The following is a 15,557-nucleotide window of genomic DNA, read 5'->3' on the forward strand; positions in this document are numbered from 1 at the left end:
CATTTTTCACAGAAGGAAGAGAACAGGTCATATCTGAAACTGAGAAACCAAGAAATCAGAGCATAAGTATCTTAGGTATAAATATGGAGATAAATATCAGAGGAAACATACAATTGTCGAACATGGCTTTCTTTATCTAGGTAGCAGGAATTGGGGTGGGCAAGGCCACCTGATGTCACTTATTTGTCTACTTTGGAGATGGAGTGTATGCCAGACTGGACTTAAATTATGGCTACAAATTTTCTGACACTCCTCTCACTGAGAAGTGAGGTTCTGTGTCCCCTTCCTTTGAGTTAGAGAGGGTTCTGTGTCTGTTTTGATCTGTAGAATACAGTGGAAGTGATTCTGAGACTGTTTCTGGTCCAGGCCTTAAAAGACTGGCAGCATTTACTTTCTGCCTGTGGGAACAGGTGTCCCTAGAACCAAGCTGCCATGCTTTAAGGAAGCTGATGGACAAGCACTGAGTGAGCACGCCACCTTAGAAGTAGATTCTTTAGCTCTCCAAGAACTAACTATCCCAATGACACTACCTGGTGCAGAGTTGAGCAGTCCCGAGAGAGTCCTGACAAAATGGCAAAATAAATGATTGTTACAGGGATGGCTTACCATGCAGCAATAGTTAAAAAGGTATAAATGTGATCTACATCAAGAGAAGGTGGAATATTTGAATTATTTATCCTGCTGAGTAGTTGTTCCCATTCTCATTGAAGTCTAAAGTCTTAGAAACACAGGAATTAGAATAACTCTTTAAGTTACTTAGTTCCTTGGACTCTATTTATTAAAAAAAAAATAACAACATATAGAGCACTCATTATGTGCTAGGCACAGTTCTAGGCAGTGGGGACATGATGGTTAACAAACCAGATGCGATCCTAACGCTCAGAGTTTATATTCAAGCAAGATGTAAATCAGTAAATACTAAGGTAATTTTAGATACATCATGGTTCAATGATAGTCCCTGGAACTGTCAATGTAACACTACTTCATATAGAGTCCATTTTGATAGAAGATACACCTGTGTTGCATCCCAGCAAGGTTGATTTATTTAATGAAATATTAAATCTGTTTTCTATCTGGACTCAGTGTCCTGACTCCTAATTATAACTACCTATCTTTTAGATACTAGGTATTTTCCAAAAACCTCCAGTCTAACTAGAATTTTGGGATTCCTGGACCTGTGTCCATTATGTTGCTCCTTAATTCCTAGAGGCCAAGGACAGGACAACTCTGTATTTGACTTCTTTTCCTGGTCCTCACAGAACTCTCATATGATATTGGTCTGAAATGTCCTGCATTTCAGTTAGCTATTCATCAGGACGAAGTGTAGAAGAACTCAATATTGACTTGTAATTCATCCTTTTATACAATTACAGAGTGGAGGTAAGGTATATTTGACACAATCAGAACTATTCCAACTAGCCTATAATTTACATGAAGCCTAACTTGGAAAACATAAGTGCTTTGACCAATTTATTAAAAAAGGCTTCATGCTATCCTTGTATCAGAAGTTGTTCATTAGTTATTGAGGATGGAGGGCAAAGAGATTATATATAAGAAGTATTCTGGGGGACTCTTGGTGCTTCATTTTTAAAAAGTTCAGTTTAATTTTTTGAAGTAATTACTTAGGAAGAAATACAGAGGCATTCCACAGAAAAAGATGGCAACCAGAATATATTCCATCAGCCAGATTTTGACTATTCCTTTACTCAAATTTCTTCTTTGTCAGCTAAAACTATTTTCTGGGTCACTTTCCTTACATGAGCCTTGTTCACATTCAGGATCAGCACCAATGGTGACATTTATTACTTTGGTTTCATTTTTCTTTTGGCATCTTTGTGTTTCTTCCGACAATCCTAGAAAATCATATAATTGAAAGCCTTTGTTAACAATAAATACAAATAGTTTTCAAGTTGTTCAGTAAGTATAAAGTAAAATGTAGGCTGTTCTCATTGTCAGTAAAGTGGAAACTCATTTTGGAAATGCTTATTTGAAATGAACAGTGAATATTCAAACTTTTGGCATTGCTTATACTGGGAACAACAATTCAGTCTTTAAAAATCTCATGATTTCCTGTTACTTAATGAGTCTGACTCTAGGACCAGGCACTCATTCCAGCTAGTCTGCAGTTTCCTCACCTGCACCACTCATGGGTTGAATCAAACAACCTCTAAGTTCCCTTCCAGCACTGTAATTCTGAGAATTTAAATCATGTTCTCAGTTGTCATCCTTTCTGTCTAAATTTTCATAGCTTATTTCTTTTATTCTTACACCAGGGAAATATCAACACAAAGATGATACTATATCTATTTTAGGAAAGAATCAATATGAAGAAACAGTTACTTACCGTACGTAGGCTGTTTGTTCTGGCCTCCCAAGAATTCTTGCTAATATTATCTCCCACTCCTCTCCAGAATAAGTCAGAACCTACTAGGGCAAAACAAGAAAGATGAGGCAGCAAACTACTATTAAAATGGGCTATATTCTAGCATTGGCATTATCCAATTCTAGATAAGATCATTTTGTGTTCAATTTCTATCAATTTTCAAAAATAAGTGTTATTTTGCAAAATGAAACATGTAGTATTGCTAGGATTTTATTGTTTATCTATCGTTTATTATTACGTAACTTTGTTACTGTTCACGCTAGGCTTTAAGAAATGAAGAGTTTAAAGCACCACAGGTACTCACCAGCAAATTGATATTAACAGATCAACACCTAAGTGGACATATAGGAATAACATTTATCGGGTGTCAGGCAGGTGGGGACAGGGGGAGGAGGGGATGGGTATATACAAACACAATGAGTAAGATGTGCAACGTTCGGGGGATGGACATGCTTGAAGCTCTTACTCGAGGGGGGAGGGGGGCATGACCAATATACGTAACTTTAACACTTGTACCCCCATAATATGCTAAAATAAAAAAAAAAATGAAGAGTTTAGCTGGGTGTGGTGGCTCAAGCCTGTAATTCTAGCACTTTGGGAGGTCAAGGTAGGAGGATTGTTTGAGGCCAGGTGTTCTAGACCTGGGCAACATAGCATAACCCCATCTCTAAAAAAAAAAAAAAAAATTGCTGGGTGTGGTGGTGCGAGGCTATAGTCCCAGCAACTTGGGAGGCTGGGGCAGGAGGATGATTTGAGTCCAGGAGTTCCATCCTATAGTGAGCTATGATAAAAAAAAAAAAAAAAAGGAGGGGGTGGGGTGGGCACAGTGGCTCACTCCTGTAATCTTAACAGTTTGATAACCTTTTGGAGGCCTAAGTGGGAGGATTACTTGAGGCAGAGTTTGAGACTGGGCTGAACAAGAGCAAGACTCTATCTCTATAAAAAACAGAAAAAATTAGCTGGATGTGGTGGTACGAGCTTGTAGTCCCAGTTACTTGGGACGCTAAGGCAGGAGGCTCACTCAAGGCCAGGAGTGTGAGCTAGAATGACACCACTGCACTCTCACCCAGGAAATAAAGCAACACCCTGTCTCAAAATAAGAAAAAAAAAAAAAAAAAAAAAAGGAAAAAGAAATGAGTTCAGCAACAGCCTCAGAGTTTTCATGTGGACTTTTACAATATTAAAAACTTAGGGGTTTTGTATGTCTAACATCTAAGAAAGTCCCTGGAATAAAACAAGCCCTTGTTGGTGATAAGGAGTAAGCAAGGACCATGGTGAGTAGGGAGCTTTCAACCCTTGAGAGCTTTTTAAGTTAACATGTATTAGTCTCAACAGAGGGGACTAAACCACATGATACTACAAAGAGTCAGAAGTTCTGAATGTGAGTTACTATATCAGAATGTACAATGATAAGAGCTGTACTATTACCTGTTCTATTATCATTTTATGAAAAAATGGACTTACCATGAAGTCTTTCATCGTTCTTAGAGAAAAAGAAAAATCTAGTGGTCTCTTTCTCAGGTACTGATACTTCTCTAAAACAAGAGGTAAAAGGGGTAGAAGGGGGAGAGAGAAATAGACAGATATTGGGTAGTTTAATTTCAATATTTAAGAAGAAATATTTACATTAAAAATAAACTATTCTTGAAATATATTGCCTTATGTTTTGCTTATCTTGCCCTGAGTTAAAAATGACCCTATCTTCTCTCCATTCAACATTTTTCTATCTGAAGCTTTGACAGTGAAGACTTGTTTAAGTACAAACTATCTTCCCTACACTGGTTGTTAATACTCTCCCACAACTGCTACCCCATTTGCCACTGTTCCCCATGGGAAGGCACCCCACCATCTGCAGCATCCGGTTTCCAGTCTAGCGACTTCACTGTCAAGCTTCCTTCCCTATGCACATCCTATCTTCCACCCAGTGCTACCCAAATCTCAAGGAAAAGGAAACAAGCTCCCTATGATAAAAAGGCTAGAGAATTTTCTAAAGGAGCTAAGAAAATTGTTATGTGAAGTGAAGCTTAGACACTTCTAAAATACTTCTAAAGCATGTCTAACTCAGATTTTACAAATATGAACCTGCAAAGAAACAAATTGCTTACTCCGGCATAGGCTTTCTGTGATCTGTTTCTTCAGTAATGTCTTCCTCTTCTGAACTGCTATCTTGGAAACGAGGGTCTTCTTGCCAGGTAATCTTCCCAGGTTTCACTGTCTCAACTCTATAGATCTCTATATCATTATAATGACACAAGATGATGGGATTATAATTGAACAATAAATTATTTCTGAACATACTCATTTGATTACCATGCATACATATTTCTAAATTTCTAATATAATTAACCATTAGTTTAAAATAGGTAGTATCTATTTTGAAATAATTGAGAGAAGCTACTACCGTAATTTTGGCATTGCTACAATGATCTGATAAGGGCTATAGTAATATAAAAAGGTATAGGCTGGGCGCGGTGGCTCATGCCTATAATCCTAGCACTCTGGGAGGCCGAGGCGGCCGGATTGCTCAAGGTCAGGAGTTCGAAACCAGTCTGAGCAAGAACGAGACCCCGTCTCTACTAAAAATGGAAAGAAATTAGCTGGACAACTAAAACTTGAAAACATTAGCTGGGCATAGTGGCACATGCTTGTAGTCCCAGCTACCCAGGAGGCTGAGGCGGGAGGATCACTTGAACACAGGAGTTTGAGGTTGCTGTGAGCTAGGCTGACACCATGGCACTCTAGCCCGGGCAACAGAGTGAAACTCTGTCTCAAAAAAAAAAAAAAAAAAAAAAAACCAAAAAACAAACAAACAAACAAATAAAAAGGTATAAAAACTAAATGTTTTTAAATTTATAAATGAACAATATGATTTTTAAAAAGAACAGATAAAATAAGCATGGCATCTGTGTGCTTACTTAAGAAGCCTAAAATATAACACAATACAGTGTAAGGAGATTTCCCTCTCTACTGAACAGTTTACACAGACAAGAAAATGAAGTAAGCAAAGCACATGATATATTGTGTCTTATTTGCTTATTTATAAACGAGAGAAACGGAACATACGTTTACATTTCAATTCCCAAAACCTCTTTCTAGAATTGCTGAAAAAGCTACTGCTATAGGATCTAGACAATCACCTCACAAGTCTCCAAAATTTCCTAAGTACTCATAAAACATCTTTCAGGTTGCTGCTGTCTTTAGGACTCATTTCAAGGTCAGCTTCTCACACTTGGCCCAAAAAATCAGAAGAATTATAGTTACTATCCACATCATGCCAACTCTACTGAATAGTTTTATTACATAGACAAGAAAATGAAGTAAGCAGTGCACATGATACATTGTGTCTCATTTGCAACAATTTTTGAAAAACCACTAGATTGTTATACTTCCTTTTAGAGTATCACAGAACAGGTATTTAATATTTATCTGCTACATACATGTGTTATTTTAACTGCTCATCTTTAAAGTAGAATCACTGTAGTTAGGTGTGTATGGGTACATCCTGCTTTTTTTTTTTTTTTTTTTGAGACAGAATTTCGCTTTGTTGCCCAGGCTAGAGTGAGTGCCTGGGGTCAGCCTAGCTCACAGCAACGTCAAACTCCAGGGCTCAAGCAATCCTTCTGCCTCAACATCCTGAGTAGCTGGGACTACAGGCATGTGCCACCATGCCCAGCTGATTTTTTCTATATATATTAGTTGCCCACTTAATTTCTTTCTATTTATAGTAGAGACGAGGTCTCACTGTTGCTCAGGCTGGTTTCGAACTCCTGACCTCGAGTGATCCTCCCGCCTCGGCCTCCCAGAGTGCTAGGATTACAGGTGTGAGCCACCGAGCCCGGTGTATATCCTGCTTTTTTTTTTTTTTTTTTTTTAGACAGAGTCTCACTTTGTTGCCCAGGCTAGAGTGAGTGCCATGGCGTCAGCCTAGCTCACAGCAACCTCAAACTCCTGGCTCAAGCAATCCTCCTGCCTCAGCCTCCCAAGTAGCTGGGACTACAGGCATGCGCCACCATGCCCGGCTAATTTTTTGTATATACATTAGTTGGCCAATTAATTTCTTTCTATTTATAGTAGAGACGGGGTCTCGCTCTTGCTCAGGCTGGTTTCGAACTCCTGACTTCAAGCAATCCGCCCGCCTCGGCCTCCCAGAGAGCTAGAATTACAGGCGTGAGCCACCGCGCCCGGCCCTATATCCTGCTTTTTATAGTGAACTCCCAGAAAGCTGCATGAAGAACAGCTTCCTAGGGAACAAGTGTTGGCCTTCAGAGGTAAACCCCCTGAAATAGAATGCAAAATTGTATTAATAGGTACTGGTATTTATACTTTTCCCTAGGTTCTGGCAAACTTCCAGGGATAAACTTTGAAATAACTCGCATATACGATGACATGGCATATTTGTATAAAGCCAAGAAGATTACTTATTTCTTCTTTTCTCGTATCATATGTAGCACTAGTATTCCATAAGTCATGGCATCTCTAACTGCGTTTAAGATATGAAACTATTTAAACATATGACTTACTATACTTTTTCATGACTGTTTTTACTTAGAAAAAGGGATGTTGTACATTATTCCCTGTCTTCCCTTCATTTGGCAGCTAGCTAGAAGTTTGCTCCCTTAAATGCAAAATTAGTTTCTTTCACAGCTTCAGGCACATCACGTCTATGGTCATGTAACACCGAATCTCAAATTGTTTTTCTATGGAGAAGAAAGAATACTTTATTCAGCTAATGTTAAATCTGTTACACTTAATGCAGACTCAATTAAATTGAAACTGCCTAAAATGAAAAAGTAGAGGAAAAAGAAAAGTACCTTCCTTTATGTCTTTAGAATCTGAACCAAAAAAGGAGAACGTGAACCCGGTGGGCTGCTCAGCCTCACTCATCAGAGTTGCAGGGTCCTGGATTTCTTCAGGTTTCTCTCCACCACAGTCCTCATTCCACGGTGTGTCTTCTTCCTTTTCACTGGGATCTTTTGCTGTCTGGAATATTTCTTTCAAGTCCGTAGCAATTTTATAATATATTTCTTTAGACACCTCAGGTACTTTCTCAGCTTCCTCCCTTTTCTTCTTTCGTTTTGCTTTACTGCCATGACATGTACAGACATGTACATCACAAAGAAACAAGTTAGGGAAAATTTCCAGAAATCAGGAAAGGAAAAAAAAACCTTAGATGATTTTAATTCTATTCTTTTAACAACCAAGAAGTCCCACATATAAAACTCTACTAATAAAAGCAAAATCTTGACCAATAAGCTTTTTTTAAACACAAATCTCAATCAGTCAGCTACAAACATTAAACAGGAATCATATTCTCCTCCTATCTCTTATACTCTGAACTACATTTCAAAAATTATACCTAAACTATTAGCTATAAGTAATCACTTAGTATCAGTGGGCCTCAGTTTCCTCATATCCAAAATGAACATGTTAAACCAGATCACTCTTAAGATCATTTTAAGTTCTAAAGTTCTGCGAATTTTACCAAACTGATGTATAAGAGGAATTATCATTCCTCTTATAAACTGAAATTATTATTCCTTTTATAAACTCAATTATAATTCAGTTTTAGAAATGAATTATAAATGTGCTAAGTATAGTCTCTTTTGAAACGAAATTTTTATGTTATCATAAATCTGTTCTTAGACAAAAGGTTACATGGCAGTTTCCGATACTGAGTTTTTAGCTTTTAACTAATAAAAGATTAAAATCCTTTTCCTGTTTTTTGGTTTTTATAGGAAGGGTCTCACTCTCTGCAAATAGCTGCTCTGTTGCCCAGGCTGCTGGAGTGTACTGGTGTGATCATAGTTCACTGCAGCTTTGAACTCCTGGGCTCAAGTGATCCTCCCACCTCAGTCTCCAGAGTAGCTGAGACTACAAGGGCATGTCACTACACTCAGCTAATTCTTAAAATTGTTTTCAGAGATGGGGTCTTGCTATGTTGCCCAAACCGGGCTTGAACCCCTGGCCTCAATCTCTCACCTCAGCCTCCTGAGTAGTTGGGATTATAGACTCCAGCCACCAAATCCAGCTTAAAATCCCACTAAGATCAGGCTACAGTCTGTAATGTATTATGTAAAATAAAAAGAGAACAGGATATCCTAAATAACCATCTTAATGGTAGAGACCATCTCAAAGAGAGAAACTTTGAATACTTCATTAAATAAACCAACATAGCCAGGTTTTCTGGTAGATATGTTCCTGATGAAACAAAGCTCTATAAACGATGGTAGACAGTCCCAAATGATTGTCATTGAATTGCCAAGTGGTGGTTTTAAAATTTGTCTAAAACCTCTTTGATACTTCTTCTTTCAAGAGGTAGAAGTTAATTGCCCCATCCCTTGAGAATGGACTGGACTTTATGACCTCTTTTAATGAACAGAATAAGGCAGAAGTAGTGGTATGTGACTTTAGAGACTAGGATCATAGCAAAAGCCAGAAGGGCCTTGAAAAAACTGTTAGTAGAAAGCACATGGACTTTGAGGATGTTGCAGGTAAGGAATTATAGAAAAAGTAAGGTAAACTGCTATTGGAAACTGGAGGAAAGGCGATCCTTGCTATGCAGTGGCAAAAAGTCTAGCAACACTGTCATCCATATTCACATGGAAAATAGAAAATGTACTCAATTAACTTGATGATCTAGCTAAGATGTTCAGGAAAGTGTTGAATGTAATGTCTGGTTTCTTTTTACTGCTTACAGTAAAATGTGAGAAGAGAATGAACTAAACGAAGGTATTTTTTATTTTAAAAAAGGTGGTAAGACTTCATGGTTTTGAAGATTCCTAATCACCAGAAGGCACATGACATGAAATTCAAGACATGGCTTCTAAGCAAAAATCAAATGTATGACACTCTTAGAAAAACTTGGTCTAAAGCAGGAGTTGGAAAACTATAGCCCATGGGCCAAGTCTAGGCTGCTGTCTATTTATGTCTGAACTGCAAGTTAAGACTTTTTTTTATATATTTTGAAATAATCGGGGGGAAAATAAAAATGAGTTCATGACATGCTAAAATTACATGAAACACAAGTATCAGTGTTCATGAACAGTTTTATCAGAACACAGCCTTGCTCAATTGCTATATTGTCTATGGCTGCTTTTCTGCTATAAAGGTAGAGTGGAGTCATCACAGCAGAGACTGTCTGGCCTGCAAAGTATAACATATTTGCTATCTGGACCTTCACAGAAAAATCTATAGACCTGGGTCTAAAAATAAAACAAAATTCTTTGTTAAGGAATCTTCAATTGTTCAAACAATAGGGCTTCTATAGAAGTTAAACTTCTTAGCAGTTTCGGCAGAAGCCTAAGGTTAAAAAAAAAACCCCAAAAACTTATCTCAGGCCGGGCGCGGTGGCTCACGCCTGTAATCCTAGCTCTCTGGGAGGCCGAGGCGGGTGGATTGCTCGAGGTCGGGAGTTCGAAACCAGCCTGAGCAAGAGCGAGACCCCGTCTCTACTATAAATAGAAAGAAACTAATTGGCCAACTAATATATATAGAAAAAATTAGCCGGGCATGGTGGCTCATGCCTGTAGTCCCAGCTACTTGGGAGGCTGAGACAGAAGGATCGCTTGAGCCCAGGAGTTTGAGGTTGCTGTGAGCTAGGCTGACGCCACGGCACTCACTCTAGCCTAGGCAACAAAGTGAGACTCCGTCTCAAAAAAAAAAAAAAAAAAAAAAAAAAAAAAAAAAACTTATCTCAAAATGATTTATGTGACTTTTCTCTAATGCAGTGAACTCTGAGTAGATTCAAAGATGACACACAAAAATTTTAGGAGAATTATATTAGCAGAAATACCATCAGGCTGGACAGATAGGTACAGAAAGATTCTAAAATGAAGAAGCTTTTAGACTATCAAATTAATACAAACAAAAAGCAAAAAGGCTGAGAAAATTACTCAGCTGTAAACATCCTACCAATCAAGAAAAGGATGACCCAGAGGGCAGAGTCAACAGTCAGGGAGAATTATTCCTAGGCCTTCAGTTCTAATCAAAGAATTTCTAACATTTGCCTGTCTAGATTTCAGACCTACTATGGACAAATGACCCTTTTGTGCCTCTGTTTCCCTCATTAAATAGTGACTATAGTGGTTAATCTATGCCTGTTCCACCACTGTATATTAGCAGAAGGGCAGATAATTTACCTTTTTAGTTCACAGGTCTTATCAAACAGAACTGCACTCAAGGAATAACAGATAAGCCTCATCTGTACCTAGATCTGATTTGGAAGATAACATCCTAGATTTCAAGTTGATGTTGAAATGGGATGAGACTTCTAAGGATTCCAGAGAGTGGGTAAGCATACCCTGCATGTGGTAGAAAGCACACCTTTTTGTAGCCAGAAGGCAGATGGTGGTTTAAAAATATGTCCACAAATACTTTGATACTTCTTCCTTCAAGACGTGGAGCTTAACTACCCCTATCAAAGTGTGCATTGCACTAAAAGTGACTTGTTTCAAGAAAATTGAAGGCGGGCGTGGTGGCTCATGCCTGTAATCCTCTGGGAGGCCGACGTGGGCGGATTGCTCAAGGTTAGGAGTTCAAGACCAGACTGAGCAAGAGCGAGACCCCATCTCTACTAAAAAAAAATAGAAAGAAATTAATTGGCCAACTGAAAATATATAGAAAAAATTAGCCGGGCATGGTGGTGCATGCCTGTAGTCCCAGCTACTAGGGAGGCTGAGGCAGAAGGATCGCCTGAGTCTAGGAGTTTGAGGTTGCTGTGAGCTAGGCTGATGCCATGGCACTCTAGCCTGGGCAACAGAGTGAGATTCCGTCTCAAAAAAGAAAATTGAATAAGATGGATGTGTCAGAGCATGACTTCTAAGACTAGATACTGTGGCTTCCTTCTTCTCTTTCTTTTGGGTCACTTATTCTAAGGGAAGTCAGCTGCCAAGTATTACAGCACTTAAGTAGCCTAATGGAGAGGCCCATGAGGTGCAAAACTGTGGCCTCCCATCAACAGAAATGTGAGTGAGCCATACTGAAAGCAGATCATACAGCCCCAGTCCGGCCTTTGGAGACTGAAATCCCAGGCAACAATTTGACTACAACCTCACAAGAGACCCTCGCCAGAGCCACCCAGTGAAGTGTCTTCCAAATTCTTAACCCATAGAAACTTTGAGATAAATGTTTGTGGTTTTAAGATACTAAGTTTGGGTAATTTGTTATGCAGCAATAGATAATACTCTAATTATAAATTTTTAAAATTTGTATTTTATGAAATACTCCCTATTTATCATGTTCAACATGGATTATCTGAAATAATGTACAAAAATTCTACATCGAGGGGACTATTAATATTACTTTTATTTTGGTCTAAACTGTGATTCTTTTTAAAAGAAATCTTTAATTTTTGAGTAATTTTAGATTTACAGAAAGTTGCAAAAATAGTAGAGTTCATAAATAACCTTCACCGAGTTTCCCAATGTAAATATCCTATGTAACTATGATACAAATGTCACAACTAAAAGATTAACATTGGTATATTATCACTAACTAAACTCAGACTTTATTCTGATTTCACCAGTTACTCCACTATGTCTTTTTTTGTTTCAGGATCCAATTCAGGATACCACATTGCCTTTAGTGATTTTAATTGCTATTAACAGTATGAAAATAAAGGATTTAAACCAAGCAGTTACTGGTTTCTCCATATATTTGCTATATTTATCAAACTGACTCCACCTCTATAAGAGATAGAAGCTCCTACCAGACTAGGTGTGTGGGTTGAATGGTTGCCCCCCCCCAAAGCCATGTAAATGTCCTAATTCCTGAAACTGTGAAGGCTATCTTATTTGGATAAAGGGTCTTCCACAGTAATTAACTTAAGGGCCCTGGGATAGGAAGATCATCCAGGATTATCCAAGTGGGCTCTAAATGCTATTACAAATGTCCTTATAAGAGACACAAAGACAAACAGAAAAGCGGAAGTTATGTGAAGACAGAGGCAGAACTGGGAGTGACATGATCTCAAGTGAAGGAAAACCAAGGACTGGTGGCAGTCACTAGAAGCTGGGAGAGAGGCACAAAATGGATTTGTTTCTCTGAACCTCCAAAGCGAATACAGCCCTTCCAATAACCCTCACTTTGGATTTCTAGTCTCCAGAACTGTAAGGAAATAAATTTTTGTGGTTTTAAGTCATCAAATTTAAGGTGATTTGTTATGGCAGTCACAAGATACTAATACAGATAGTATCATACTAGAGTAGGGGCACATATCATATATGTGCATGAGATTCTTTTGTCAAAAGGTAAAACTGGCCGGGAGTGGTGGCTCATGTCAGCACTTTGAGAGGCTGAGGTGGGAGGACAGCTTGAGGCCACAAGTTCAAGACCAGCCTGGGCAACATAGGGAGACCCCGTTTCAAATTACAACTAAAAAAAAAAATACCAAAACAAAAAAGTAAGACTTCCTTCACCATGTCAATAATTCCTCTTAATTAACTCCTACCCTCCCCTATCCCTGATAATCTTAAAATATATACAGTGGGACCAATGGTTAGGATATTGGTTGCTACCTAGTTTTTCTTATTGTCTGAAATGAGATTAATTCATATGATCCTACTGCTAAAAAAGTAGCTTTAATTACCTTTCTTTTGGCTGATCATTTTTTTTTCTTTCGTAAGTGGCATGATCATGCCTTGTTGGATCATAACGTATGATGTCCCTGTGTAAAAAAAGGAGTGCAAGTTGGTTGAAAGAATACTAATGCAAAAAATAAATAGCAAATTATAATTTGATACTGGAAAGATTCTAATTTTTGGCAAGATAAAGCTAAACAACATCAAAGAACAGATCTTATTAGAAATAATATTTTAAATTGCGTGCTTTTGAGATTGCCTGAATATTTTTAACCTTAAAAATTAAACATATTAAAATACATACAGATAAAATGATATACTATCTGGGATTTGCATAAAATATTTTCAGTAGGTAAAGCAGGTGTCAAATAAGATAGAGAAAACTGGTGACGTGTTGGTGACTGTAGAAGCTGGGTAATGGTGTATAGGGTTTCATTATACTAGTCTCTCTAAATTACGTTATGTTTGAAATTTTCCTTAATAGTTACATTTATATAGCTTAATGGTATTACAGTTAATATTTAAAATGTTTTCCAACTGTTTCACTAATGGAAGAAATGCCACTGAGATCTAAGTATATAAATACAGAAATGATTTAAGATTAGTTTATTGAAGTGAATCACTAGGTCAAAGTTAAGTATATTTTTAAAGATATGATTGATACATATTGCTAACTGCTCTCCCTGGGAAGTTAAAAACAGCCAATTTTTAGGCTGAGGTTAAGAATGCATTTATGGCAAAGGAAAATACAGTAGAATGGGAAGGAACATAAACCATACTTAAATTTTTTAGCAGGTACTGATCCTTTGCTTATAGAATTTCTTAAGTTGATGTGCAAAACACTTTGCACAATATTCAAGGCTTTTTTTTTTTCTTCAGTAAGCTCTTCTTCTTCAACAGATTTCTTTTCATTTACCTCTAAGAGAAAAGGATAATTAGTAATCTCTTGACAAACACAGCTTAAGAAATCTCAATCATCAAATACTTACCAAGCACCTAAACATGTACGAAGTTCATTAGGACAGGAAAAAGAAAGTTTAACCTTATCTCACTAACCTCTCTAGATACCAAGACCCTCATGCCACAGCAAACCCAGAAAGTTTGCATGACCAGGAAGCAAAAAAGTCTAACTTCTATTTCTAATGATAAAAATGAGTCTGCAATTAATGGCTTTCAGAGGCAAGTCTAAGATTTTTAAAATAAATATTGGCAAATGTAATACAAGACACTAATAATTATAAAACTAAAGTGGTCACAGACAGGTTTTTTAACATTCAAAAATGTAAAAATCTAAATTACACTTAAATCTAAAAACAATAAAGTGAAAAGTGGTAATTTTACTGACTTAATATAACAGTAGTAGAGAGTTGCTTCCAGTCTTTGATTCAGTAACAAGCAGTGCAGAAAAAAGCCATATGCCCTGCACACACATAGCATCATGGAATTCTATAAGCTGCTATGCTCAATTACTAGAAATAGACAAATATCAGAGAACAAAGTTAAACATCTAAGTTGGATTATAGAAATACAAAAGAACATTAAGCCTTTATGACTCTTTCAATTTATTACTGAATATAAATACCCAACAAATAGAAACTAGATTAAAATTCTTACTTAACTTTTCTACAGAGATACCTGACAAGTTTCTAAGGGTTCAAAGGAGGTCGAGATTATGTTTAACTGGATTAAAAAATGCTTTATAAATCAGGTAAAGTATGAAGTAGGAAAGACAAAGTCATATTCCCAGAGTTGGAAGGAAAGCATGCTAGGTGTCGAAAACAAAACAAATACATATATTAAAGTAAGAGAGTACACAAAAGTTTATGTTGCATTAGGTTGAAACATATGAAATGCTAATATTCAAAAATTCTTGACTTCCAAAAACAAAAATTTCAATTTTAACCTAGTAAGAAGTAGAAAACAATGCTGGAAAGGGCTCAAGGTGATGTAGGCTGGCTGTGCTACTTACTTGTTGGATAAACAAAAAATTGTGCCTCAAAAGATGGGAAGAGAAGAGAAAAAAAAAAAGACAGAGGTTCTATGCCTGATTGCCTTAGGAATGGAAGCACCACTAACACAGAGAAAAGGGTCTGGAAGAGCTTTATCGAGAGAAGAGAGATATTCAATTTTGGAGAGTTTTAACACAAATTCAGGAAAGCCTGTGGGGAAAATCTAGTAGGCATTGAAAAAAAGACCAGTTAGGAGCTCAGCAGAACAGTCAGGAGCAAAGAAGACCCAAATTTGGGAAATATTCAAGTATAAGTGAAAGCTAAAGGCAAAGGCGCTTACATAGAACCTTGGGAAGAAGCTACATTTGGAGGCAAAAGGGGAATTAGGAGTCAAGAATTAGGAAGATGGCTAGGCGTGGTGGCTCATGCCTGTAATCCTAGCACTCTGGGAGGCCAAGGCAGGTGGATCATTTGAGCTCAGGAGTTCGAGACCAGCCTGAGCAAGAGTGAGACCCATCTCTACTAAAAATATAAATAAATTAGCTGGACAACTAAAAAAAAAATATATAGAAAAAATTAGCCGGGCATGGTGGTGCATGCCTGTAGTCCCAGCTACTCAGGAGGCTGAGGCAGAAGTATTGCTTGAGC

At 37.5% G+C, this 15,557-nt stretch overlaps 1 protein-coding gene across 3 annotated transcripts in view; it reads right to left on the bottom strand.

Annotated features, from left to right (window-relative positions):
* Positions 1-752: 752 nt before the first annotated feature.
* NOL8 (nucleolar protein 8) overlaps positions 753-15,557 on the bottom strand; it is a 30,832-nt gene continuing 16,027 nt past the window's right edge. For 2 of the 3 annotated variants that reach the window (XM_076008498.1, XM_076008500.1), the window contains 7 exons: positions 13,740-13,878; positions 12,969-13,046; positions 7,195-7,466; positions 4,489-4,615; positions 3,848-3,918; positions 2,345-2,427; positions 753-1,853 (listed from right to left, as the gene is read on the bottom strand). In XM_076008498.1, the coding sequence (XP_075864613.1) occupies positions 1,803-1,853; positions 2,345-2,427; positions 3,848-3,918; positions 4,489-4,615; positions 7,195-7,466; positions 12,969-13,046; positions 13,740-13,878 (821 nt within the window). In that variant the 3' untranslated portion in view covers positions 753-1,802. The remainder of the gene's footprint in view (positions 1,854-2,344; positions 2,428-3,847; positions 3,919-4,488; positions 4,616-7,194; positions 7,467-12,968; positions 13,047-13,739; positions 13,879-15,557) is intronic. The other variant, XM_076008499.1, reaches the window with a different exon arrangement.

This window comes from Microcebus murinus, chromosome 12 (genome assembly GCF_040939455.1).
Source record: "Microcebus murinus isolate Inina chromosome 12, M.murinus_Inina_mat1.0, whole genome shotgun sequence".
Taxonomy (NCBI): domain Eukaryota; kingdom Metazoa; phylum Chordata; class Mammalia; order Primates; family Cheirogaleidae; genus Microcebus; species Microcebus murinus.